This window comes from Nerophis ophidion, linkage group LG09 (assembly GCF_033978795.1).
Source record: "Nerophis ophidion isolate RoL-2023_Sa linkage group LG09, RoL_Noph_v1.0, whole genome shotgun sequence".
In the NCBI taxonomy this organism is placed as follows: domain Eukaryota; kingdom Metazoa; phylum Chordata; class Actinopteri; order Syngnathiformes; family Syngnathidae; genus Nerophis; species Nerophis ophidion.
Window position 1 is genome coordinate 57,618,307 of NC_084619.1, and position 27,948 is coordinate 57,646,254.

A 27,948-nucleotide genomic window follows, 5' to 3' on the forward strand; every position below is an offset into this window, starting at 1 on the left:
GACCCCTGGCCCCCCACCAGGGGAGCATCTGTGGATCGATCCCGGGCCAGCTGGCACCGGGTGAAAGGGGCAGGACTGGTAGCGCCACACACAAACATACACCAATTAAAGTCTTTCATTTCGGGAGAATACAAAAAGAAGACAGTTTTAAGCTTTGTAAGCGTATTTTTGTTTTAATTTTCCATGTTTGATCATGCCTTGTAGTTCATTTATGTGGCACTGCTGCACTTACATGGAGCTGCCGCCAGGGGGCAGCATACAGCCATCTCCCCTCCTCTGTCATCCACTGGCCTCTCTTAGCCTTTTTAAAAACTAGTTTCTCTTTTCCTTGTCACACACACACACACACACACACACACACACACACACACACACACACACAATTTATTAGTTATTCTCCGGGCTCAGAAAAGAAAGAGCATATTGATATAGTCTTATCCTCTGTAATAAACGAAACCTGTGTATCGCCCCGTCTTTTCATCTCGCACATTGTCGCCACCTCCTCGTCGCTCTAATCCCAGGGACGCCCCCGCCTCGCCCCCGTATACCTCGTCCCAAACACATCCAGGCACCCGTGCTTTGACTGACAAGCGGCGTCCGGGGGAAAACGGCCACCGATTCCCATTGTTTGAATGTGTTGAAATGTTTGTCATTCATTTTGCTGACATATTAGCATATCTTTGACTATTTCCCATACCCCCCCACCCTCCCTCCATCCTCTGCCATGCTCATCTTTAGCAAATCCCCTTCTTCTTAAGTGTTTGCCGCTTTTAGCAGATTCATTCATAAAGTATCTACACGTGCTATTAGCTTAGTATAATAGCCCCGTGGTAATCTGCGGAGAGATAAGAGTTTTTTATTTTTTTCTCCTCCTGATGGGCTCTTCTTTGGACCAGCTCATCGACGACGTGTTGATACGTCTTTGCGTTTACCCCACTCCAGTGACGAGGCTCAAATGTCAGCGGTAAAATGTCAAGTGGCCTCGCCAGTCGGATTCTTCTGTACTCCTTTTTTCCCCCTGTAATTATTTGTATCTGCAGGTGGGATATGGAAGGCCCGATAGGACGATAGCAGGAAGACGTATAAATGCAGGGTAGAAGCGGTAGGAAAGAGCTATTTCTAATCTTGGCCACTCATCGTTTATATATTGGAGAAACGATCGAAATTGATTGTTGAAATGTTGCATGTCACACATTCAGCTTCTCGCGTTCTACTTCTTCCAACAGAAAATGCTGCGTCGCAATGCAATATATATTAAAGGCCTACTGTACCGACCACGCAGTCTGATAGTTTATAAATCAATGATGAAATATTAACATTGCAACACATGCCAACACGGCCTTTTTATTTTACTAAATTGCAATTTCCCGCGAAGTGTCGTGTTGAAAACGTCGCGGTATGTTGACGCGTGCGTTTGACGTCTCGGGTTGTAGCGAACATTATTTTCCAGCCCGATCCAAGCTATAAGTAGTCCGCTTAAATCGCATAATTACACAGTATTCTGGAAATCTGTGTTGCTGAATCTTTTGCAATTTGTTCAATTAATAATGGAGAAGTCAAAGTAGAAAGATGGAGGTGGGAAGCTTTAGCTTTTAGCCACACAAACACAGCCGGTGTTTCCTTGTTTAAAATTCCCGGAGGTGAAGCTTTATTATGGATCAGAGCGGTCAAGCGAACATGGATCCCGACTACTTGTCTACCGGTAGTTTTCGGTGAGAAAATTGTGGTATAAAGTCGCCTCTTACCGGAGATCAGCGGCGCTTGCGCCGTCCATGCAGCTGCGTGACTTCCCTCAGAGACTCTGGCATCAAGACACCCGTGGCCACACCCCTCCGACTTCGGGTACTATTTAATCTTACTAAAACACTAGTAACACAATAAGCAGATAAGGCATTTTCCAGAATTATCCTAGTAAATGTGTCTAAAAACATCTGAATCGCTCTCACTTGCCCTCACCTGTTTTTGTTGTTTTTTTTTTTTGTTTTTTTAAATGTTTATTCTAGTCCTTCACTATCAATATCCTCATCCACGAATCTTTCATCCTCGCACAAATTAATGGGGAAATTGTCGCTTTCTCGGTCCGAATTGCTCTTACTGCTGATGGCACACATTGTAAACAATGTGAGGATGTGAGGAGCCCTACAACTTGTGACGTCACGCGCACATCGTCTGTGACTTCCGATAAAGGCAAAGCTTTTTTATTAGCTACCAAAAGTTGCGAACTTTATCGTCGATGTTCTTTGCGAAATCCTTTAAGCAAACATATGGCAATATTGCGAAATGATCAAGTATGACACATAGAATGGACCTGCTATCCTCGTTTAAATAAGAAAATCTTATTTCAGCAGGCCTTTAAAGGTTTGCGTGTACTAAAACAAGTGCAAACCAGCACACGCAAAGCCGATCTACTAAAGGTGTGCAATTGGATCGCGTCTGTTAAGTGAGCAGCAGTATAAGTTGTGCAATCCATTTTGCATCTCTGTCTTCATTAATATGTAAATTGAAGGCTTTGTCTTAGATTGCCGCTATATACGTGGCGGTTGGGGCGTGGCCAATGTGACATCATCATATATACAAGTGTTCTTCATTGAACAATATTAGAGTGTAAAACAGCACATTTGTCAATATAAACAAGTATCAAATAATTATAGTTCCATATTACTTAAACATACAAAGTCTCCAAGGCAGAAGCGGATTAGAAAATATCCAGAAACAAACGTGTCCGCATCATTGAACTTGCTGCGTTGTGACCTTAATTTAAAGGCCTACTGAAATGAGATTTTCTTATTTAAACGGGGATGGCAGGTCCGTTCTATGTGTCATACTTGATCATTTCGCAATATTGCCATATTTTTGCTGAAAGGATTTAGTAGAGAACATTGACGATAAAGTTCGCAACTTTTGGTCGCTAATAAAAAAGCCCTGTCTTTACCGGAAATAGCAAAAGATGGCGTCATGGGTTGTCGGGCTCCTCACATCATCACATTATTTCTAATGTGAGCCTCCAGCATCAAGAGCTATTCGAACCGAGAAAGCGACAATTTCCCCATTATTTTGAGCGAGGATGAAAGATTCGTGGATGAGGATATTGATAGTGAAGTACTACAAAAAAAAAAGTTAAAAAAAAAAAAGGCCATTGCATTGGGAGCGATTCAGATGTTTTTAGACACATTTACTAGGATAATTCTGGGAAATCCCTTATCTTTCTATTGTGTTGCTAGTGTTTTAGTGAGTTAAATAGTACATGATAGTCGGAGGGGTGTGTCCACGGGTGTGTTGACGCCAGTCTCTGAGGGAAGTCACGGCAGCTGCATGGACGGCGCTAGCTCCGCTGATCTCCGGTAAGAGGCGACTTTTTACCACAATTTTCTCACCTAAACATGCCGGTTGACAAGTGGTCGGCAACCATGTTCGCTTGACCGCTCTGATCCATAGTAAAGCTTCACCTCCGGGAATTTTAAACAAGGAAACACCGTGTGTTTGTGTGGCTAAAGGCTAAAGCTTCCGACCTCCATCTTTCTACTTTGACTTCTCCATTATTAATTGAATAAATTGCAAAAGATTCAGCAACAGATATGTCCAAAATACTGTGTAAATGCGCGATGAAAAGAGGCGGCTTTTAGCCGCAAGTGGTGTTGGTTAATATGTCCCTTCCAACCAATAACGTCACAAACACGCGTCATCATTCTGCGACATTTTCAACAGGAAACTCTGCAGGAAATTTAAAATTGTAATTTAGTAAACTAAACCGGCCGTATTGGCATGTGTTGCAATGGTAATATTTCATCATTGATATATAAACTATCAGACTGCGTGGTCGGTAGTAGTGGGTTTCAGTAGGCCTTTAATGAATTATTGTGACCACTATGTGTCACCATAAGCAAGTTTCCACTTAAATAGCGTATGTCTGTCATAAGGTTAGTGTTTTCCTATCTATAATTTGGTAATTTCACTTGATCAAACTTTTTCTAACGTTCCAAACTACAATACAATAAAAGCATGTGTGGTATCGGAAGTGTAAAAGTTTTTTCGGGGAACCCCAATTTACAAATGTTTGCTTGCGGCCAAGGAACTCACAAAGATTGCTTCACAATGAAGAAAGTCAAAAATACGATGCAATTTTTCTCGGTTTGTCCCTCGCTGGGAAAAGTTTATAGAAGTAGACTATCGGGCTGGGAGGTTATATGATCGTGATCGATGATCGCGATGAATTTGAGTTTGATCTCGGTGATCAACTGTCAGCATTTTTAACTGAAATGTCTGTCCGAAGTGTGGTTTTCGTCCTGGTCGTGGAACTGTGGACCAGCTCTATACTCTTGGCAGGCTCCTTGAGGTTGCATGGGAGTTTGCCCAACCAGTCTACATGTGCTTTGTGGATTTGGGGAAGGCATTCGACGGTGTCCCTCGGGAAGTCGTGTGGGGAGTCCTCAGAGAGTATAGGGTATCGGACTGGCTAATTCTGGTGGTCTACTCCCTGTACGATCAGTGTCAGAGCTTGGTCCGCATTGCCGGCAGTAAGTAGGACACGTTTCCAGTGAGGGTTGGACTCCGCCATGGCTGCCCATAACTTTTATGGACAGAATTTCTAGGCGCAGTCTAAGTGTTGAGGGGATCTGGTTTGGTGGCTGCAGGATTAGGTATATGCTTTTTGCAGGTGATGTGGTCCTGATGGCTTCATCTGGCCAGGATCTTCAGCTCTCACTGGATTGGTTTGAGGCCGAGTGTGAAGCGACCGGGATGGGAATCAGCACCTCCAAGTCCGAGTCCATGGTTCTCGCCCGGAAAAGGGCGGAGTGCCATCTCTGGGTTGGGGAGGAGACTCTGCCCCAAGTGGAGGAGTTCAAGTACCTCGGAGTCTTGTTCACGAGTGAGGGAAGAGTGGATCGTGAAATCGACAGGCGGATCAGTGCGGCGTCTTCAGTAATACGGACGCTGTATCGATCCGTTGTGGTGAAGAAGGAGCTGAGCCGGAAGGCAAAACTCTCAATTTACCGGTTGATCTACGTTCCCATCCTCACCTATATGAGCTTTGGGTTATGACCGAAAGGACAAGATCACGGGTACAAGCGGCCGAAATGAGTTTCCTCCGCCGTGTGGCGGGGCTCTCCCTTAGAGATTGGGTGAGAAGCTCTGCCATCCGGGGGAGCTTAAAGTAAAGTTGCTGCTCCTCCACATCGAGATGAGCCAGATGAGGTAGTTCAGGCATCTGGTTAGGATGCCACCCGAACGCCTCCCTAAGGAGGTGTTTAGGGCACGTCCAACTGATAGGAGGCCACGGGGAAGACCCAGGACACGTTAGGAAGACTATGTCTCCCGGCTGACCTGGGGACGTCTCGGGATCCCCCGTGAGGAGCTGGACGAAGTGGCTGGGGAGAGGAAAGTTTGGGCTTCCCTGCTTAGGCTGCTGCCCCCACGACCCGACCTCGGATAAGCGGAAGAAGATGGATGGATGGATGTCTGACAGAAGTTACCGCAGTAGTAAACATGCTTGCTCTTATCCTGTGTGTGTGTTTGTCAGTGTTTGCACCTTTTTGTGTGTTTATGTGAAAGTGTTGGTGTCCCTGTGCGCGACCTCAAAAGTCATTCTCGTCACGAGTGTAATGAATGTTCAATCAGCGTCGTGCCGCTTCCTCCTTACACATCTGGAAGTACAGCCCAGAAGAAAAAAAATACAGAAATATGACTAACACTAGCATAGAAGTTGAAACACAACATTTAGAAGGAGCTGCGACTTTAGTTTCACTATCTGCTGCAGCTCACCAGTAATCCTGCCCTGAAGGCGGACTTGCAGGCACCAGAAGCCTTTATAGGTTCCAACTGGGAGAATAGACACACCCACTAATTTAATCAGAAACAGGCATTTTTATATCTATGAATATTCTGAATCAGATTAAACTCTTCTAATATCAAATGTACGAAAACACAGACACTTTTTGTACAAAGTTGGTGGATGAAAAAAAAAAAAGTTTTGCCCTTAAATAATCATTTAACTTGTTTTATGTGTTGGTTCACATTATTTTACAGTACCTCCAATATGAAACTCCATTTTAAGGTACTGTCATTGAATATAAGCTACAGTATTTGGGTTTTAAACCCCACAACCTGGGTCACAGTTTGTTGTCTGCCAGAGCACCTGTGAGAAGCACTGACTTATACGAGTAATCAAAGAATGCAACTAATTTACCATTTCAAAGTGTTGTTTAGTAAATGTTAACTTGAAATAAAAGTCGTATACACAGGGTTTCCCTTAAACCGCCCAGGTACCTGTCGTGGTGGGGGCGTGGTCTCATGACATCAAGTACTTTGCATACATTGCTATGATGATATGATTTTCTTTAAAAAGGCTAAAATATGTATACATATTGTGGAAGTCGAACCCTACCCGTTCCACGGATATCACGTCACAGGAACCAGGCGTGCCGTTTTAACACGGTTTTATTTTTCCATGCATATTTCAAGCACAATTTTTCATGTACTTTTTTCTCCAGTCTCTCTCAACTCTCCTTCCTCCGCTGGCCGCTCGCTGTTAAAAGATGATTAGATTAACACGTACCACCTGTGAAATCGAATCACCTGCCAGCTGTGTCTCGCCGTCCCGCACATGCCCCGCTCCCAGCCGATAGTGCCCCCGCCCTCGACACCATTGCCAGAGGCGGTAACCTTTGCTGCTGCAAGCGCGCTACCGCACTTCTCTCAAATCTATATATATATATATATATATATATATATATATATATATATATATATACATACATATACAGTGGGGAAAAAAAGTATTTAGTCAGCCACCGATTGTGCAAGTTCTCCCACTTAAAATAATGACAGAGGTCTGTAATTTTCATCATAGGTACACTTCAACTGTGAGAGACAGAATGTGAAAAAAAAATCCAGGAATTCACATTGTAGGAATTTTTATTAATCAATCAATCAATCAATGTTTACTTATATAGCCCTAAATCACTAGTGTCTCAAAGGGCTGCACAAACCACCACGACATCCTCGGTAGGCCCACATAAGGGCAAGGAAAACTCACACCCAGTGGGACATCGGTGACAATAATGACCCAGTGGGACGTCGGTGACAATGACTATGAGAACCTTAGAGAGGAGGAAAGCAATGGATGTCGAGCGGGTCTAACATGATACTGTGAAAGTTCAATCCACAATGGATCCAACACAGTCGCGAGAGTCCAGTCCAAAGCGGATCCAACACAGCAGCGAGAGTCCCGTTCACAGCGGAGCCAGCAGGAAACCATCCCAAACGGAGGCGGATCAGCATCGCAGAGATGTCCCCAGCCGATACACAGGCAAGCAGTACATGGCCACCGGATCGGACCGGACCCCCTCCACAAGGGAGAGTGGGACATAGAAGAAAAAGAAAAGAAACGGCAGATCAACTGGTCTAAAAAGGGAGTCTATTTAAAGGCTAGAGTATACAAATGAGTTTTAAGGTAAGACTTAAATGCTTCTACTGAGGTGGCATCTCGAACTGTTACCGGGAGGGCATTCCAGAGTACTGGAGCCCGAACGGAAAACGCTCTATAGCCCGCAGACTTTTTTTGGGCTTTGGGAATCACTAACAAGCCGGAGTCCTTTGAACGCAGATTTCTTGCCGGGACATATGGTGCAATACAATCGGCAAGATAGGATGGAGCTAGACCGTGTAGTATTTTATACGTAAGTAGTAAAACCTTAAAGTCACATCTTAAGTGCACAGGAAGCCAGTGCAGGTGAGCCAGTACAGGCGTAATGTGATCAAACTTTCTTGTTCTTGTCAAAAGTCTAGCAGCCGCATTTTGTACCAACTGTAATCTTTTAATGCTAGACATGGGGAGACCCGAAAATAGTACGTTACAGTAGTCGAGGCGAGACGTAACAAACGCATGGATAATGATCTCAGCGTCTTTAGTGGACAGAATGGAGCGAATTTTAGCGATATTACGGAGATGAAAGAAGGCCGTTTTAGTAACGCTTTTAATGTGTGCCTCAAAGGAGAGAGTTGGGTCGAAGATAATACCCAGATTCTTTACCGTGTCGCCTTGTTTAATTGTTTGGTTGTCAAATGTTAGAGTTGTATTATTAAATAGAGTTCGGTGTCTAGCAGGACCGATAATCAGCATTTCCGTTTTTTTGGCGTTGAGTTGCAAAAAGTTAGCGGACATCCATTGTTTAATTTCATTAAGACACGCCTCCAGCTGACTACAATCCGGCGTGTTGGTCAGCTTTAGGGGCATGTAGAGTTGGGTGTCATCAGCATAACAGTGAAAGCTAATACCGTATTTGCGTATGATGTCACCTAGCGGCAGCATGTAGATGCTGAAGAGTGCAGGGCCAAGGACCGAACCCTGGGGAACTCCACACGTTACCTTAACGTAGTCCGAGGTCACATTGTTATGGGAGACACACTGCATCCTATCAGTAAGATAAGAGTTAAACCAAGACAGGGCTAAGTCTGACATACCAATTCGTGTTTTGATACGTTCTAATAAAATATTATGATCGACGGTATCGAAAGCAGCGCTAAGATCGAGGAGCAGCAACATAGATGACGCATCAGAATCCATCGTTAGCAATAGATCATTAGTCATTTTTGCGAGGGCTGTCTCCGTGGAGTGATTTGCCCTGAAACCGGATTGAAAGGTTTCACATAGATTGTTAGACGCTAAGTGTTCATTTAACTGCTCCGCAACAATTTTTTCGAGGATTTTTGAAATAAAGGGAAGGTGAGACACCGGTCGGTAGTTTACCATGAGGTCAGGATCGAGGTTAGGTCTTTTAAGAAGAGGATGAATAACCGCTTTTTTGAATGCTAGGGGAACAGTGCCCGAGGAGAGTGATAAGTTTATAATATTTAGCACTGATGGACCTAATAATACAAAGAGCTCCTTGATCAGTTTCCCAGGAAGAGGGTCAAGTAAACATGTTGTCTGTTTTATTCCATTTACACGTTGTAACAATTCCTCTAATGTTATTTCCTCAAAACGAGAGAAACTATTTTGGAGGGCAGTATCCGCCATATATACAATCGTGTCAGTGTTAAATGAACCCCGTTGTACCTGGGACGCATTGTCTTTAATCTCCTTTCTAATGACTTCAATTTTCTTACTAAAGAATTGCATAAAGTCATCAGCTGAGTGGGTTGAGCTACTGGAAGGAGTCCCTTGTTGGGTTAGCGATGCTACCGTACTAAACAAAAATTTAGGATCGTTTTTATTACGGTGGATGAGATTTGAGTAATATTTAGCTTTAGCTAAGGTAAGCATGCGTTTATAAGTTATTAAACCATCACTCCATGCTTGATGGTGCACCTCAAGTTTAGTCGTGCGCCATTTGCGTTCCAGCTTTCTACATAATAATTTCTGAGCTCTAGTTTCTTCTGTAAACCACGGGGTGCGCTTTTTTGGAGCCTTTTTTAACTTTAGCGGTGCTATGTTATCAATGGTTTCGCGCAGGGCGTCGTTAAAGTTGTTAGTGAGGTTATCAATAGAGCCCACATACTTTGGGAATGCATATTTTTAAGAATGTATTTGTAAATTATGGTGGAAAATAAGTATTTGGTCAACCATTCAAAGCTCTCACTGATGGAAGGAGGTTTTGGCTCAAAATCTCACGATACATGGCCCCATTGATTCTTTCTTAACACGGATCAATCGCCCTGTCCCCCTTCTCAGAAAAACAGCCCCAAAGCATGTTTCTACCCCCATGCGTCACAGTAGGTATGGTGTTCTTGGGATGCAACTCAGTATTCTTCCTCCTCCAAATACGACAAGTTCAGTTTCTAGCAAAATGGATACATGGATGATACATCAGAGGATTGGGAGAATGTATTGTGGTCAGATGAAACCAAAATATAACTTTTTGGTATAAACTCAACTTATCGTGTTTGGAGGAAAAAAAATACTGAGTTGCATCCCAAGAACACCATACCTACTGTGAAGCACGGGGGTGGAAACATCATGCTTTGGTGCTGTTTTTCTGCTAAAGGGACAGGACGATTGATCCGTGTTAAGGAAAGAATGAATGGGGGCCATGTATTGTGAGATTTTAAGCCGAAACCTCCTTCCATCAGTGAGAGCTTTGAATGGTTGACCAAAATCTTATTGTCCACCATAATTTACAAATAAATTCTTAAAAATTTCTTCAATTGAATTCCTAGATGTTTTTTCACATTCTGTCTCTCACAGTTGAAGTGTACCTATGATGAAAATTGCAGACCTCTGTCATCATTTTAAGTGGGAGAACTTGCACAATCGGTGGCTGACTAAATACTTTTTTGCCCCACTGCATATTTATCATTTTGCCATATTATTTTGTACAAGGTGATTTTTTGAGATTTTTTCAAGTGTTAAACAGACTTTTAATGACTTTTTAAAAATAAAAACAATTAGCAACAAATCTGCCATCTTCTTCTGGTGTTATTATAGCATGTACTCGTGTTAGAGACTACTTCTGCCCCTCGATGTCCCTGACAAAAGAGGCTGCAGGGAGCATGACTTCATACTTGCTTGGCGCTGTTGCGCTAGTTGGACTTTCTCTTCTTAAAAGCCGCCACTTTACTCTTAATATTTGCACATTTTGTAGACGGCTGCGTGCGGGTATATCTGCAGTATATATATATAAGAATCACATCCACATCACAGACATGCTGACAATGCTCCAGACAATGGCACATTTTGTAGACTACTGTGTGCTGGTATATCTGCAATATATATAAGAATCACGTTCACATCACAGTCATGCTTGCAATGCTCCAGACAATGGCTTGCCTTTTGTTTTCATCCGGTTTTGGTAGTGTGGTTTTTGGTGATCAAAGTTTCAAGGTACAACACTTGTCTATAGTGCGCAAATAATAGGCTATATACATCAAGTCATACTGTTACGATCTGCTAATGTTAACGTGTTATGTTTGTGTGGTTGGGATTTGATGTTAGTTTTTCCCATTTTGCAAACACACCATCCGTGCCTGGAAGGTGATTGGCAGAGAATGAGGAAGTGTTGTTGTGTGTCCGGTGAAGCGCCGACACACGACACAAAAGTCTTTGCATGGGAGGTAAAACCTGTTGGAATCGTGCCGTTTGTTTGGGAACAAAAATTAAAAATAGTGTCAGACTTTGTGTGATTTCTTGTGAGGGGTACAATTTATTACTTTATTTTGTTTTCAAGTTAAAAAAACAACAACCTTGTTTTCAAGGTGAGGCGCCACACAAAAACCCCTGTTTATACACAAATTGTATTTGATTAACTGCAGAATTTTTGTGATGACAAGCAAAAAACTTGAGAGGAAAAAAAGTTTTTCTCTTTTACTCCCATAAAGTGTACTAAAAAAGAAGCAAAACGTGGTCCTAAAACTAAGTATGGACTGTAACGGGGTCTACCTGTATGGTTACACCTCTTGTGAGCGCAATTATATATATCAGGGGTGTCAAACTCGAATACAAAGTGGGCCAAAATTTAAAACTGAACAAAGCCGCAGGCCAAGGTTGAAGAAATTAACCTTTTAATAGGGACCCAAACTAATTTTTCATTGAATATTGAACAAGCAAGACCTATATAACTTTATAGTGACATGCAAAATCAAATTTCAAATTATAATAATAATAATTAAAAAATATCAATGGCACATCACATAAAATTTAAATGAAAATGTAATGCCTCTTTTCTATTTGCAGCCTTCTGAGGTAAATATCAATATTAACTTTTTCCACAAGCTAATCAATTAGAAAATAAAACGACAATGAGGTGTTCGGTGTTGGAAGGGTAGCGGGGGTTTGGTGGTAGCGGTGGTGTATATTGTAGCGTCCCGGAAGAGTTAGTCCTGCAAGGGTTTTTGGGTATTTGTTCTGTTGTGTTCATGTTCTGTAACGGTGCGGTTGTTCTCCCGAAATGTGTTTGTCATTCTTGTTTGGTGTGACTTCACAGTGTGGCGCATATTTGTAACAGTGTTAAAGTTGTTTATACGGCCACCCTCAGTGTGACCTGTATGGCTGTTGACCAAGTATGCCTTGCATTCTCGTGTGTGTGTGTGTGTGTGTGTGTGTGTGTGTGTGTGTGTGTGTACAAGCTGCATATACCATGTGACTTGGCCGGCACGCTGTATGTATACAGGAAAAGCGGACGGAACGACAGTTTGTGGAGAACGCTAAAGGCAGTGCCTTTAAGACACGACCCCAATATTGTTGTCCGGGGATAAATTCGGGAGAATGGTTGCCCCGGGAGATTTTCAGGAAGGGCACTGAACTTCGGGAGTCTCCCGGGAAAATCACGACGGTTGGCAAGTATGAGTATAAGCGGTGAATGCGGCGGGCCAGCTCTAATGTTAATTTGATATTGCCTCAAGGGCCAAATTAAATTACACTGCGGGCGGAATTTGGCCAGCGGGCCAGAGTTTGATACCCATGATATATGTGAACAAAATGACAGTTCTCAACTGTTAGCATATATTACCTCAATCAAACATGGCGGAAACGTCTTTTACAAGATACTGCAGTGGTAAACAGTAGGGGTGTAACAGTACACAAACATTTCGGTTCGGTACGGATCTCGGTTTAGAGGTCAAGGTTCAGTTAATATTCGGTACAGTAAGAAAACAACAAAATATACATTTTTTGGTTATTTATTTACCAAATTTGTAAACAATGGATTTATCCTTTTAAAATTGGGAACACTATAATAATTCTGCCCACGTTAATCAACATTAAACTGCCTCAACTCGTTGCTCAGATTAAATAAAATGACAAAACTTTTCTTATACATATAAAAAGTGCAACATTAAACAGTCAACTCATCATGCTTAATTTATCACAGCATTTGGGAAGCCTGTAGTTGATTTTTATTATGTAAATGTTATATTTTTATCAACATGTGATCGCAGGGACCCTGCCATGCAAAGCTTTTCTGTCCGTAAAACACACACACACACACACACACACACCACAAAATGAGCTAATGTTACGCTAAAAGCTAATTAGCCTTCACCTCAAGCCAGAACTGCGAGCAAGCCGAGCTGCAGTATAAGTTTCTAGAAGGTGAACGGGCTCATAGTGATGTTAGTAGTAGTTGACTGGCAGGTGTTTATTATCATTTGGGGAAAGTACGTTGCCTTATGCTCACCTGGTAAACACCTATCTGCTCGACGCTGAAGCATTTACTACTTGCGCTCTGAATACGCACTGCTGATTGGCTGTTACCGCTATATATGTAACCAATCAGATGGTTCTGTGGGTGGGACAATGCAAGGTGCTGACACAGAGGCAGAAGAAGCAAAGCAGCTTGTTAAGACTTTAGCTTAGAAACTCGTTCGGTAAACCCCCGTACCGAACCGAAACCCCCGTACCGAAACGGTTCAATACAAATACACGTACCATTACACCCCCAGTAAACAGTAGAGATGCAACGGTACTCGCTATAATCCTGCGTGGGACAATCCAACTTTAATTAAAAAACAAAAATTGTGATATTAATCAAGGTCGGATGATATATAAACAACAATGGTGATATATATATTTTTTTTACCATATCTCCCAGGCCAAGTCAACACTGGACGTTCTACTTGACGTTTAAAAAAAAGTACAGCGCATTCGCCGAGAAGAGAGGCTGGCCAAGGCGGTCCAGTGTGTCCAAAATGTCGTTGCACCTGAAAGCTTTCTTCACATGACCCCCCCTCAGGGGGGCCCGTCGGCTTCAGACCACCTTCCTTTTTTTGTCCCCCAAAGCGTGGTTTTGAATGACTTGAGGTTCCGGGACAGCTTTTTCCTTTTCCCTTTACTCGAGAGCAGGCAGTTTTTTACATAATCCTTTTGAGTGAGCTGGAAGTCTGAGAGCGTCGATCCCTGCCAAATTCAATGGGAGAGAAAAGGGAGGAAAAAAAAGAGAAGAAGAATGCGCCTCTTTACTATGTTAAACAGATCTGTCCCAAGATGTAAAGCTTTCTCCTTCGGATCATGCGAGAAACCCCTTTTGGCGAGTTTGCGAACAATCTGCCTCCTTGTTTGTGCGCCATCTTGCTAACATATATGTTGCTTTTGAAAAAGGTGTTTTGTTCACCAAACACAATTTCTATAGCTTTTAGTTGGCGTCTGAATCCTAGCTCGAGCCCGCATAAATATGTGTGTGTGTGCGCGTGTGTGTGCATATGAACAAATCCCCCGTGGACCTCCGCGATAAGGCCCCAGATTGAGTTTTCTTCGCACAGAGAGATCCTCCCGAGATTTGCGCCTGAAGACATCGTGGGGGAAAACGTTAAGGGGATGCTATCGCGTTATCTGGCCCACACGCCGACGTCTGCGTATATGTATATGTGCTCTCCGAGCCACGTCACCTCTTTGCTTTTTGTTTGGCTTTGTGTGCGCGAGAGAGGTCGTCCCCGGGGCCCAGACGTGTTTGCCGTCGTCTCTCGCCGACCGTGCATGCCTGCTTTTTATGAAAGGAGCAGTCCAAGGATTTGGACGCGGATTCTCAGTCGGTGTGTCTTAATGTTTGATATTTGGTGGCGTTTTGTACCACGCTCATACTTGCCAACCCTCCCGATTTTCCCAGGAGACTCCCGAAATTCAGTGCTCCTCCCGAAAATCTCCTGGGGCAACCATTTTCCCGAATTACTTCCGATTTTCCACCCGGATAACAATATTGGGGGCGTGCCTTAAAGGCACTGCCTTTAGCATTCTCTCTCACCTGAAAAGGAGACTATTATATACAGTGGGGCAAAAAAGTATTTAGTCAGCCACCGATTGTCCAAGTTCTCCCACTTAAAATGATGACAGAGGTCTGTAATTTTCATCATAGCTACACTTCAGCTGTGAGAGACAGAATGTGAAAATAACAATCCATGAATTCACATTGAAGGAATTTTAAAGAATTTATTTGTAAATTATGGTGGAGAATAAGTATTTAGTCGATAACAAAAATTCAACTCAATACAATATAACCTTTGTTGGCAATAACAGAGGTCAAACGATTACTATAGGTCTTTACCAGGTTTGTACACACAGTAGCTGGTATTTTGGCCCATTCCTCTGTGCAGATCTTCTCGAGAGCAGTGATGTATTGGGGCTATTTTGGTTTCATCTGACCACATGACATTCTCCCAATCTTCTGCTGTATCATCCATGTGCTCTCTGGCAAACTTCATACGGGCCTGGACATGCACTGGCTTAAGCAGGGGGACACGTCTGGCACTGTAGGATTAGATTCCCTGTCGGCGTAGTGTGTTACTGGTGGTAACCTTTGTTACTTTGGTCCCAGCTCTCTGCAGGTCTTTCACCAGGTCCCCCTGTGTGGTTCTGGGATTTTTGCTCACTGTTCTCATGATCATTTTGACCCTACGGGATGAGATCTTGCGTGGAGCCCCAGATCGAGGGACATTGTCAGTGGTCTTGTATGTCTTCCATTTTCTGATAATTGCTCCCACAGTTGATTTTTTCACACCAAGCTGCTTGCCTATTGTAGATTCACTCTTCCCAGTCTGGTGCAGGTCTACAATTATTTTCCTGGTGTCCTTTGACAGCTCTTTTGTCTTGGCCATAGTGGATTTTGGAGTCTGACTGTTTGAGGCTGTGGACAGGTGTCTTATACAGATAACAAGTTCAAACAGGTTCCATTAATACAGGTAACGAGTGGAGGACAGAAGAGCTTCTTAAAGAAGAAGTTACAGGTCTGTGAGAGCCAAAAATCTTCCTTGTTTGAAGTGACCAAATACTTATTTTCCACCATAATTTACAAATAAATTCTTTAAAATTCCTACAATGTGAATTCCTGGATTTTTCACATTCTGTCTCTCACAGTTGAAGTGTTCCTATGAGGAAAATTACAGACCTCTGTCATCATTTTAAGTGGGAGAACTTGCACAATTGGTGGCTGACTAAATACTTGTTTGCCCCTCTGTATGAGTGTATATATATATATATGTATATATATATATATATATATATATATATATATATATTTATATATATATATATATATATATATATATATATATATATTTATATATATATATATATATATATATATATATATATGTGTGTACTCACGTTGTGAAATAAGTTTTTTTGTTGTTTTTTTTACAAGGAAAGATTTAGCAAATGTTTGTTTACATACTTTAATTGTTTCCAAACGGTGCCTGTAATGTGTAGTAAGACAGAAATCATTTTCATGGATCCACTAGCTGCGGAAGCTAGCTCTCCAATCAGCCAAACAGACTTAAAGGGGAACATTATCACAATTTCAAAAGGGTTATAAACAATAAAAATCAGTTCCCAGTGGCTTGTTGTATTTTTTGAAATTATTTTCAAAATTTTACCGGTTTCGGAATATCCCTAAATAAAGCTTTAAAGTGCCTTATTTTCGCTATCTTCCAAACCACTATCCATTTCCCTGTGACGTCATACAGTGCTGCCAATGTAAACAAACAATGGGAATAGCACAGCAAGATATAGAGACATTAGCTCGGATTCAGACTCGGATTTCAGCGGCTTAAGCGATTCAACAGATTACGCATGTATTGAAACGGATGGTTGGAGTATGAAAGTATTGAAGAAAATTAAGCTATTGAGCAAATAGCTATTGACACTATTCATAGCCATAGCATGGCCGAATAGCTGCGTTAGCATCGCCGGTAAAATGTGCGGACCAAACGATCAGGACTTTCGCATCTCGTGACACTGGAGCAACTTAAATCCGTCGATTGGTAAGTGTTTGTTTCGCATTGAATATGGGTGGAAGGAAACGTAATATAGTTGCAAATGCATCTGCAGGTTATCCATACATCTCTGTGCCATGTCTGCTTTAGCACCGCTGGTAAATAGCATGTTAGCATCGATTAGCATAGCATGTTAGCATCGATTAGCTGCCAGTCAACATCAACAAAACTCACTTTTGTGATTTCGTTGACTATCGTTGCAAATGCATCTGCAGGTTATCCATACATCTCTGTGCCATGTCTGCTTTAGCACCGCTGATAAATAGCATGTTAGCGTCGATTAGCTTAGCATGTTAGCATCGATTAGCTGGCAGCACATACAAATATACATGAAAGCACTCCTACAGGCGTCACACATGGGACAGTGTAGTAAGTAAGAATTGTTTGTTATATTGTAAAACTTAAAAATGTTGCTTGAAGCGATGAATTAAAAACCCATACGAGTAGACATGCTATGGACGATTAGAAGACAGAACGGCCCTTTACTTTTAGTTCAAAGCCTAAGACTGCAGACTGCAAACCGATGGCGACGTAGTACAAACAATAGCACACCATTTAAGTGTCTTTGAATGTGTCTCATGAAAACTATTTGACTTATTGCAGTCAGCAAAGAAAAATCCATGTATTAGCCACACCATTTTACAGACCGTTTAAAGCGTAGGAAAAAACTAGCGGCTAATAGTCCGGAATTTACAACATGTGCGAGTTGACATTTACGGCGCTCACAAGTTTGAAAGAATTATCAAAGCAGGCTTTCTACCAGAGCGAGTTTTTGTTGTTGTGATTAGACTGGACTTTTCTGGAAAAACATAAAATATTTTCCTTCTCTCCCTCTGTCGCTGTTAATGTGGGCGGTTTTTACTTTTTAAATGTTTATTTTTGTATCAGTTCAGGATTTTTGTGATTTCTGATCTGTTGTGAGGACACCAAAGTGACTTCTGTGTGTGTGCGCGTGTTGGCAGACCAACGCATCCCGGACAATTCAGCTTGTTTTAGTTTGTTGATAAATAAAATGTTGATCCATCCCTTGCCTCGTTATGTTTCTTTGATATACAGTATTGTGCAGCACTTCATATTGTGTTAAAAGTGTACAAAACCTTAACTTAAATGTGGACTTTTATTCATATTTATATTTTCTTATGGAGAATTTTGCTTCACTATTCAAAATTTGCCACTTGCGAACCCTGTTCAAGAACCAGCTAAGTTCGTAAATTGAGATTCCACTGTATTTCCTCACCTGGAAGTTCTCCCTTGTCATCGCCTCCTTGTTTCCCCCTTGCAGGAGTCTCCCTCTGGCCGGAGGAAGGCCTTGGCCACCAGCAGCATCAACATGAAGCAGTACGCCAGCCCCATGCCCACGCAGACGGACGTCAAACTCAAGTTCAAGCCGCTCTCCAAAAAGGTGGTGTCGGCCACGCTGCAGTTCTCCCTCTCCTGCATCTTTCTGCGTGAGGGAAAGGCCACGTAAGTCTCTGCCCTTCGCCTCCCGTTACATAGCGGAACCCGTTTACACCGACACCTCCGGGTAGGCTGACTGACATCGACCTAAATGGTTGTAGACATAACCAAAGCCAAAACTATCAATAACCATTGCTTTCATTTTTAATTTGGTCCAGAGACATAGAGATGAATATTTTGTTGACACGGTTTTCATCAATGTGTGCACATTTCTATTAACCTTATTTTCCGGACTTTATAGCGCACTGGGATATAAGCCACACAAAATTTTAGATTAGGAAAAAAAAAAAAAAGTGTTCCATGTATTAGCCGCACCGGACTTTAAGAGTTTTTAGTAAAGATGTCCGATAATATTGTGCTGCCGATAAATGCTTTAAAATGTTACATCGGAAATTATCGGTACTGGTTTCAAAAAGTAAAATGTATCCCTTTTTAAAACGCCGCTGTGTACACGGACGTAGGGAGAGGTACAGAGCGCCAATAAACCTTAAAGGCACGGCCTTTCACACACACAAGTAAATGCAAGGCATACTTGGTCAACAGCCATACAAGTCACATACAGTGGCAGTGTAAACAACTTTAACACTGTTACGAATATGCGCCACACTGTGAACCCACACCAAACAAGAATGACAAACACATTTCGGGAGAACATCTGCACCGTAACACAAGATAAATACAACAGAACAAATACCCAGAAACCCTTGCAGCACTAACTCTTCCGGGACACTACAATATACACCCCCCTCGCTACCCCATTTTGCAAAGCAGACTTTGTTGTTATGGCAGTACATCTGTGATACGCTCAAGCATTTAATACAGAAGCATGATGTGGGAAAACTGCAGGTAGGACGCAGAGTGTTAGCTTGACTTGTACCTTGCTAGCTAGCTTGTCAGTGTGAGACGTATTTGTGTGAAAAATAACTTGACTATCGTTTTAGCAAAAGTCAGCCAGCTAACTTTGTCTTCATCAATTCAAGTACATTCTCAAGCAGCGTCAATTTGCCAGGCCGTATCCGACGGGTCGACTAATTGTTAAGATAGTTGTTGACTAAGCCAGGCTCGACTACTGCAACACACTTCTTGTCGGGATCCCCAGCAAGAACATTCAGAATAGTGCTGCTAGGATCCTGATGAGAGTGCAGAAATACGACCATATCACACCAACTCTAAAATCCCTTCACTGGCTTCCTGTTCCACTCGGGGTTGAATACAAAGTCTCCCTGCTAACTCACCAGTACCTCCATGGAAATGGCCCCCTCACCCCCAAATCCTCCACACGACACCTCCGCGCCAAACAGGCTAACCTCTTCCAACCTCCAAGGACAAAGCTACAAACTATGGGAGATCGGGCTTTCTGCTCCGCTGCTACCAGTCTGTGGAACGCTCTCCCTGACCACCTGAGGGCACCTCAGACTGTGGATGCTTTTAAAAAAGGCTTAAAAACCCTTCTTTTAAATAAAGGCTTTTTATAGATATATGCATACTCGTCCTGTCTATTAGGCTGTTGTAGTTTTTATATTTATCTATTTTTATTATATTTGTATTATTATTAATGTTTTATTATCCATCCATCCATCCATTTTCTACCGCTTATTCCCTTTCGGGGTCGCGGGGGTCGCTGGCGCCTATCTCAGCTACAATCGGGCGGAAGGCAGGGTACACCCTGGACAAGTCGTCACCTCATTATTAAATTTTTAATACACTGTAGCACGTTGAGGTTGTTTGCTCAATATAAAGTGCTTTTTACAAATAAAATCTATTATTATTATTATTATTATTATTATTATCACTAATCGACTATCAAAATAATTGTAGGTTGCAGTTCTAATTGGCACCATGACTTAGTTTTTCATTCTTTATTATTATCAAGTAACAATAAGAACACAGTGGATCGGGACTTGATGAGTTGGGCACAACTTGATAAAATTTAATTTGCTTCATTTTAATGTACACTGATGCAATATTGAGTCATGGAATAAACCATTTCAGCATCTCTGATTGCACCAACTTCAACTTTAGGACGCACGCTCCCTATCCTAGCGTTTGCCTTTTTATGCATTCTAATTCCATAAGAGCAACTTTCACTTAAAGGCGCCCACACACTCACACGAGAGCAGTGCGGCGGGGCCCTTTGTAGTGTCGTGCACGCCGGGTCGATGGCGCGTAACCCTTGTTAACCCTTGGGGGAATGATGTCGACCACACACAAACAAACCCCATCACGGCGCTTCAAATGAACCTCCGGGCCCGAGAAACACCAAACACAAAGAACGGAGACCAGAGGAGCCAGATTTTGATGGGATGGCGGTTCGGAGGGACGGCATGTAATAGCGCAGAAGCCGACGGCGGGGGAGGGAGGAGAGATAAAGGCTGTGAAGAGACAAAAGGTTTTAAAATGTGAAGAGTGAAGTTGAAGTCTTGCCACAGTCAGGTCTGAGAGGACGTGAAAGTGGCCTTACATTAATCCTGACGTCTAATCGAGCGATCAAAATTCAACGTATTCCCACCTGTTCATTCATTCATACAATCATGCATAATCTTTCATTTCTTGAAATCTCGCTGCGGCGTTAATCTCTTCGGTTTATGTATAGCCTGTGTGCGTGGATGTCGGTGAGAGTCTCGCATGCGCACGAGTGCTGCCTTTAACCCGCCGACGTGACTCCTCCTCAGGGACGAGGACATGCAGAGCCTGGCCAGCCTGATGAGCATGAAGCAGGCCGACATCGGCAACCTGGACGACTTCGAGGAGGACAACGAGGACGACGAGGAGAACAGGGTGAACCAAGAAGAGAAGGCTGCAAAGATCACAGGTAAAAAAAAAAAAAAAAACTGGCGCACACACGGCAGAACTTGTCAAAATGAAGACCACTTTATGGTTTTTTGGTCTTTAGATGTTGTCACTGCAGGGCCGCTAACATCACTTGAAAGTTCAGTAATTCCAATAAACATCACTATCACACTACGTCTAGTTTTGGTCTCGATATGGTGTATTGTGGATTCCTGCATAGATTCAGCATTCGTACCCCCACAAATTTGCACATTTATGGTAAAAAAAAAACTATAGATAAGCCAGCATCAAAACGGTGGCGCCCTACGGAAGCATTAGCTTCTATTGCTTGAAATCCGTTCGGGGACTTTTTCTCAGAAGTGAAAACCAGTGGTGGTCAACGAAGCCAAGATGGCTGTTGTGCAACAAGCAGCGCTAACTATCGGAATACAAAAGAGGCTTGAGTCTTCTTGCATAAAGCAGATACAAGCAAAATATCAAACTCTGCAATGGAATAGATCCCTATAATTGATTAAAGATTATTTGTCGTTTGATATCAAGGATTAAACGTCTGTCGCGTTCCCAAACATGTCAAACTATTGTGCTCCAGACATCATTCTACACGACAAAAAATATGAAAACTTTGAAAAGCATGGAGGTCTACAACTTCTTTGTGTGTGGCTGGGTCTAGGAAATTGATATCAAGACTCCCCCAGATAAATAAATACGCCTCGTTTTTGCTCGGGTAACAGTGCATTTCATGTTTTAACTTCGCTTATACCGCCATGTTTGTTGCGGTTGTATGCGGCGTTTACTAGTAGTGTTTTTCCCCGTCTTTTTAAAAATATAACTATAGATGTCAACGTTGTGTATGTGCTGAAAGATTCATTTATGATTGTCTTTATCAAAATATAACTACAGATGTCAACATTGTGTATGTGCTGAAAGATTCACTTATAATTGTCTTTATCAAAATATAACTACAGATGTCAACATTGTGTATGTGCTGAAAGATTTATTTATGATCGTTCATCAAAATATAACTATAGATGTCAACATTGTGTATGTGCTGAAAGATTCCTTTAGGATTGCTGTCTTTATCAAAATATAACTACAGATGTCAACATTGTGTATGTGCTGAAAGATTCATTTAGGATTGCTGTCTTTATCAAAAAATAACTATAGATGTCAACATTGTGTATGTGCTGAAAGATTCATTTAGGATTGCTGTCTTTATCAAAATATAACTACAGATGTCAACATTGTGTATGTGCTGAAAGATTCATTTAGGATTGCTGTCTTTATCAAAATATAACTACAGATGTCAACATTGTGTATGTGCTGAAAGATTCATTTAGGATTGCTGTCTTTATCAAAATATAACTACAGATGTCAACATTGTGTATGTGCTGAAAGATTCATTTAGGATTGTTTATCAAAATATAAGTATAGACGTTAACATTGTGTATGTGCTGAAATAATTATTTATGATTGTCTATGAAATATAACTATAGATGTCAGCATTGTGTAAGTGCTGAAAGATTAATTTATTATTGTCTTTATCAAAATATAACTATATATATCAACATTGTGTATGCGCTGAAAGATTCATTTAGGATTGTTGTCTTTATCAAAATAGAACTATTTACGTTAACATTGTGTATGTGCTGAAATATTAAATCATGATTGTTGTTAGAGATGTCCGATAATATGTTCTCCCTGTGACTGAGTGGGTTCTCCGGCTTCCTCCCGCCGCCAAAAACATGCACCTGTTTAGTGTTGATTGGCAACACTAAATGGTCCCTAGTGTGTAAATGTGAGTGTGAATGTTGTCTGTCTATCTATTGTTGGCCGTGTGATGAGGTGGCGACTTCTCCAGGGTGTACCTCGCCTTCCGCCCGAATGCAGCTGAGATAGGCTCCAGCACCCCCCGCGACCCCAAGCGGGACAAGCTGTAGGGAATGGATGGATGGATGTTCTAATACTTGACACCTTTAAACAAGAATGAGTTGATTCACAGTCTAAAAGGAACCTTGCTGTTTTCGCGGTTGTGTCCATTTTTATGTTTAAAATATAAAAATTACAAATCGAATCGCAATTTTGGTGAGAAAAGTTGCAATTTTTTTTTTCTGCCGAGTGTTTAATCCTGCTGACAAACAAAAGGTAACAAAAACCTGCTTGTGATTACGGGCGGCATAGCTTTGTTGGTAGAGCGGCCGTGCCAGCAACTTGAGGGTTGCAGGTTCGATTCCCGCTTCCGCCACTGCCGTTGTGTCCTTGGGCAAGACACTTTACCCACCTGCTCCCAGTGCCACCCACACTGGTTTAAATGTAACTTAGATATTGGGTTTCACTATGTAAAGCGCTTTGAGTCACTAGAGAAAAGCGCTATATAAATATAATTCACTTCACTTCTTGGATGACACCTTCAGTTATTTGCGTTTCTTTAAGTCGATTGAACATTTATTTTTGATGCTCTTGCTAAATTAAGCAACTTTTTTTTTAAACTCTCAGGTTCCACGCTCCCTCTCCAGTACGCCCATCTTCCTCTCTGATGCCTGCCTATGTACATACATGTTGGCCGCTAATGTATGGCCTCCTCCCCTCCTTCTTTCCTGCTTAGCCTAATCCAACCTTTTCCCACCGCCTTCTGTTCCTGTTAAGCTTCATGCTTTCTGTCTCATTTCTATGTATATGTATTGAGCGCCTACAGCCACGCACGCTTGTGCGCTAGCGTGCGTCCTGACCCAGCTGCCAAAACTCCTACCGTCTGACTCCTCCCTGTGGATCATGCGAGCTTGCCGCTCACGCGTGTTCTTCACAACACCTACTTTTATTCTTTAGGCACTTAGAATATGCCCGCGTGAGGAAGAAGAAATATCATGGTCGACTACATGATTTGGAGCGTGATGTGAAAAATACTTGTATTTGTCAGGGTTCTCCTGTTTTTTATCTGTCCTCTCACATCACTTGTTCACTGCTATTCTTTCTTCCTGTACGGCCCTGTTCTTTTTCCAGAGATAGTAAACCAGCTGAATGCCCTCAGCTGCTTACATGACGATGATGATGATGATGATGATGGAAGTGGTGGCGTCCCATGGCGAGCACGCAAAGCGGCCGCTAAGCCTGTCGCGTCCTCTCAAGGTCTTTTTTCTTCCACCTGTCTTGCGTCGCCTTCCAGAGTCATGGTCTTGTGAACCCTGCTTTTACATCATGGTTTCATTTGCCTTCTTATTTCTTTATCCCTCTTGCAGTTTCTGTCTTTTGTTGCTTGACATTGTGCCCGTGTCGCATCATTTGATTTTGCTCCATGTGATGGTGATCCCGTGCTGTCTGAGGTGTCCTTTCTCTCCAGTTGTTACCTGTTGTTGTTTTACTTGGAACTGCAGTTAGTAGTGAACCCAACCCGCTAAACGGCAGTATGTCTACCAGTGCTTGGCGGCACATAATTGGCAACGGCACATGTGCATGGCATTTTTAACAATTAGAAAATCAAAACAAATACAGTGGAACTTAAATTTACGAATTTAATAGTTTTTTTTGTTGTTGTTGTTTTTTTTTACATGGTTTGTAAATTGAAAAGTTTGTATAGGGAAAAGTTTTTTTTATAGCAAACCAAATTCCCATAAGAATAAAATGTAAACATGAATATTTGGTTCTAGCCTTGGTTAAATGTTATCTTTATTTTCTATTTTTGTAAAATAATGCACATTTGAAGACACTGTGGATATGTGTGTATACATATGTGTGTGTGTATATATATATATATGTATATATATATATATATATATATATATATATATATATATATATATATATATATATATATATATATATATATATATATATATATATACAAACCTTGTTTCCATATGAGTTGGAAATTGTGTTAGATGTAAATATAAACGGAATACAATGATTTGTAAATCCTTTTCAACCCATATTCAATTGAATGCACTACAAAGACAAGATATTTTAATGTTCAAACTTATAAACTTGCAAATAATAATTAACTTCGAATTTCATGGTTCCAACACGTGCCAAAGTAGTTGGGAAAGGGCATGTTCACCACTGTGTTACATCACCTTTTCTTTTAACAACACTCAATAAACGTTTGGGAACTGAGGAAACTAATTGTTGAAGCTTTGAAAGTGGAATTCTTTCCCATTCTTGTTTTATGTAGAGCTTCAGTCGTTCAACAGTCCGGGGTCTCCGCTGTCGTATTTTACGCTTCATAATGCGCCACACATTTTCGATGGGAGACAGGTCTGGACTGCAGGCGGACCAGGAAAGTACCAGCACTCTTTTTTTTTACGAAGCCACGCTGTTGTAACACGCGCTGAATGTGGCTTGGCATTGTCTTGCTGAAATAAGCGGGGGGCGTCCATGAAAATGACGGTGCTTAGATGACAGCATATGTTGTTCCAAAACCTGTATGTACCTTTCAGCATTAATGGTGCCTTCACAGATGTGTAAGTTACCCATGCCTTGGGCACTACTGCACCCCCATACCATCACAGATGCTGGCTTTTGAACTTTGCGTCGATAACAGTCTGGATGGTTCGCTTCTCCGTTGGTCCGGATGACACGATGTCGAATATTTCCAAAAACAATTTGAAATGTGGACTTGTCAGACCACAGAACACTTTTCCACTTTGTATCAGTCCATCTTAGATGATCTCGGGCCCAGAGAAACCGCTTTGCATAGTAGAGCTTTAACTTGCACTTACAGATGTAGCGACGAACTGTATTTAGTGACAGTGGTTTTCTGAAGTGTTCCTGAGCCCAAGTGGTGATATCCTTTAGAGATTGATATATATATACGTAACCAACTTTTTGCAGTCATTGCAAATTGCCAGTTTTTTATCTGTCATAATAATCCCAAACCATAGACATGGTGTCGTTAGTCAGTCATCAAGCGAGCACCGGCAACAACACTTTTGTTGTTGTTATGCTCCGCTCGCGGCGGTTTGATGAGGTCATCAAGCGTTGCCAGTAAACCTCTCATACTGCAGTCGTCAACTCCTGTGTTGTGTGTGGGAGAGGGGAGAGGAGAGGGAGGGGCTGCTGACTGGGAAGCACCTCTGCTCTGTACTTCCCCCTACGTTTGTGTTTAACCGGATATGTACCGCTCCGTACAGCAGCCTTTTAACAAGTCATTAATTTTACTTTTTTAAAAACCGATACCGATAATTTCCGATATTACATTTTAAAGCATTTATCGGCCGATATTATCGGACATCTCTAATTATAATATGTTATGAACGAGAATTAATTTGGTCACTATTTGCGTCAGTCCGAATGTATTGATGGTGGGCCGCCACAAATAAATCAATATATGGAAACACTGTTCACACTTTACTTTCTTCTCATGCTAACCAACCAAAGTTTGAATTGTGCTCTTTTCTATTTTCCACTTGAACCCTCCGTCGTTTTCTATTAGTATGTCAAAATAAGCAAACATGCTGCCGACAAAGCGCCCTCTTATTGTTGTAGCCCAAAAAAGGCTCACGAATGTCGCCCGGAAAAAGTTATCAGCAAGCTCCACCTGACATTGCGACACCGCAAATAGCCCAAGACTCCTCGGTCTCTCAAAGCCATCCCGGCATCTGCTTTGCGCTCCTTTTCTCTCCATTCAGCCTGACAAAGATCAAGTGGTCAAGCCTCCACAGCGAGAATCTCCGTAGCAACTCCACACTGCTTGTACGGTCTCCACAGCAACCCATCTATATTGCTAAACGTTTCCCAGAAGGCCACTGCAGTGAAAAGGCTGAATTTATCCGGCAATCTCTAGTGGTTCACTGCTAAGTGCAGCCTCGTTTTGTACATTTGACTTTATTTTTCAGCGCATCTACAACCGTTCTTGCTCATTTACATGCTGTGTTTTGCTGCCCAAAGAACTGATCAACAAGCTGAACTTCTTGGAAGACGAGGATCGGGAAACAGATCCAGCCATGTGCAGCAACCCCTTCGACGAGCCCGGAGATAACCACCTCAACCCATTTGGCGAGCCAGGCGAGGAAGGTATTTGATTCCATTGTCAAGTACATGTTTTGTATATACAGACAATCACATTTGAACCAATATGGTAAAAATTCCCGGTACCTGGGAATTGATACCGGTACTCAACTGCAGTTTTTGGAATACCGTATTTCCTTGAATTGCCGCAGGGCATATAGTATGCGCCTGTCTTGAATTACTGCCGGGTCAAACTCGCTTCCCAAAAAATTTAGCGCATGCTTAGTATTACCGCCTGGTCAAACTCGTGACGTCATGATTGACACTTCCCCTGTCATCATTTTCAAAATGGAGGAGGCTGATTTTAATAGTCACAGTACAGTACATATTCCGTACAATTGACCACTAAATGTAAACACTCGAATAAGTTTTTCAACTTGTTCAAGTTGGGGTCCACGTAAATCAATTTATGGTATCATGACCTTTGTGGAAATGTGTCAGTTAAAATTATACTTATTCACAAGCTGACAGGAAAATAAACACATTTAAGTAGATTGTCTTTTTAAATTACATGGACATATCAATAGTCACCTGTACTGTAAAACATGTGTATACCTTCTTCGAGTAAAAGTATAATTATAACGAGAAGCAGTTAACTGATAGAATTTTGAATCTGGATCTCCTGTGTAAAACCGTCCCCTGTCCAGCAGAACCTCCCGAGCCGCCCCCCTCGCATCAGCGGATCGATGATTCCTTCTACAACAACGACTCCTCGAATCCATTCATCGAACACGAAGAGTCACCAGGAAATCCCTTCGATGAACCTGAACCGGCCGCTGACCTGAAGCCGGAGCCCCCGAAACCCCGGCCGAGGAAAGGCGTGCGACCCGTTGACATGAGCAAGTACTTGTACGCCGACGTCGCCCAAAATGAAGAAGATGAGCTCGATGAGTAAGACTTTTTGGAATAATTTCGTACTTGCAATGTGCAGGATAACAGGAACAAGGCTATGATGTTTCAGTACTTATTTCTGTTTTATCAGTGTGTGCAGCAGTGTGATGACAATTA

The 27,948-nt window shown here is 42.0% G+C and overlaps 1 protein-coding gene across 6 annotated transcripts in view; it reads left to right on the top strand.

Moving 5' to 3' along the window:
- The window catches only part of ehbp1 (EH domain binding protein 1), a 360,301-nt gene that overhangs the window by 85,116 nt on the left and 247,237 nt on the right, over window positions 1-27,948 (top strand). For 3 of the 6 annotated variants that reach the window (XM_061911324.1, XM_061911326.1, XM_061911329.1), the window contains exons 6-10: window positions 17,978-18,159; window positions 20,826-20,965; window positions 23,941-24,066; window positions 26,821-26,946; window positions 27,588-27,831. In XM_061911324.1, the coding sequence (XP_061767308.1) occupies window positions 17,978-18,159; window positions 20,826-20,965; window positions 23,941-24,066; window positions 26,821-26,946; window positions 27,588-27,831 (818 nt within the window). The remainder of the gene's footprint in view (window positions 1-17,977; window positions 18,160-20,825; window positions 20,966-23,940; window positions 24,067-26,820; window positions 26,947-27,587; window positions 27,832-27,948) is intronic. The other 3 variants (XM_061911325.1, XM_061911327.1, XM_061911328.1) reach the window with 3 other exon arrangements.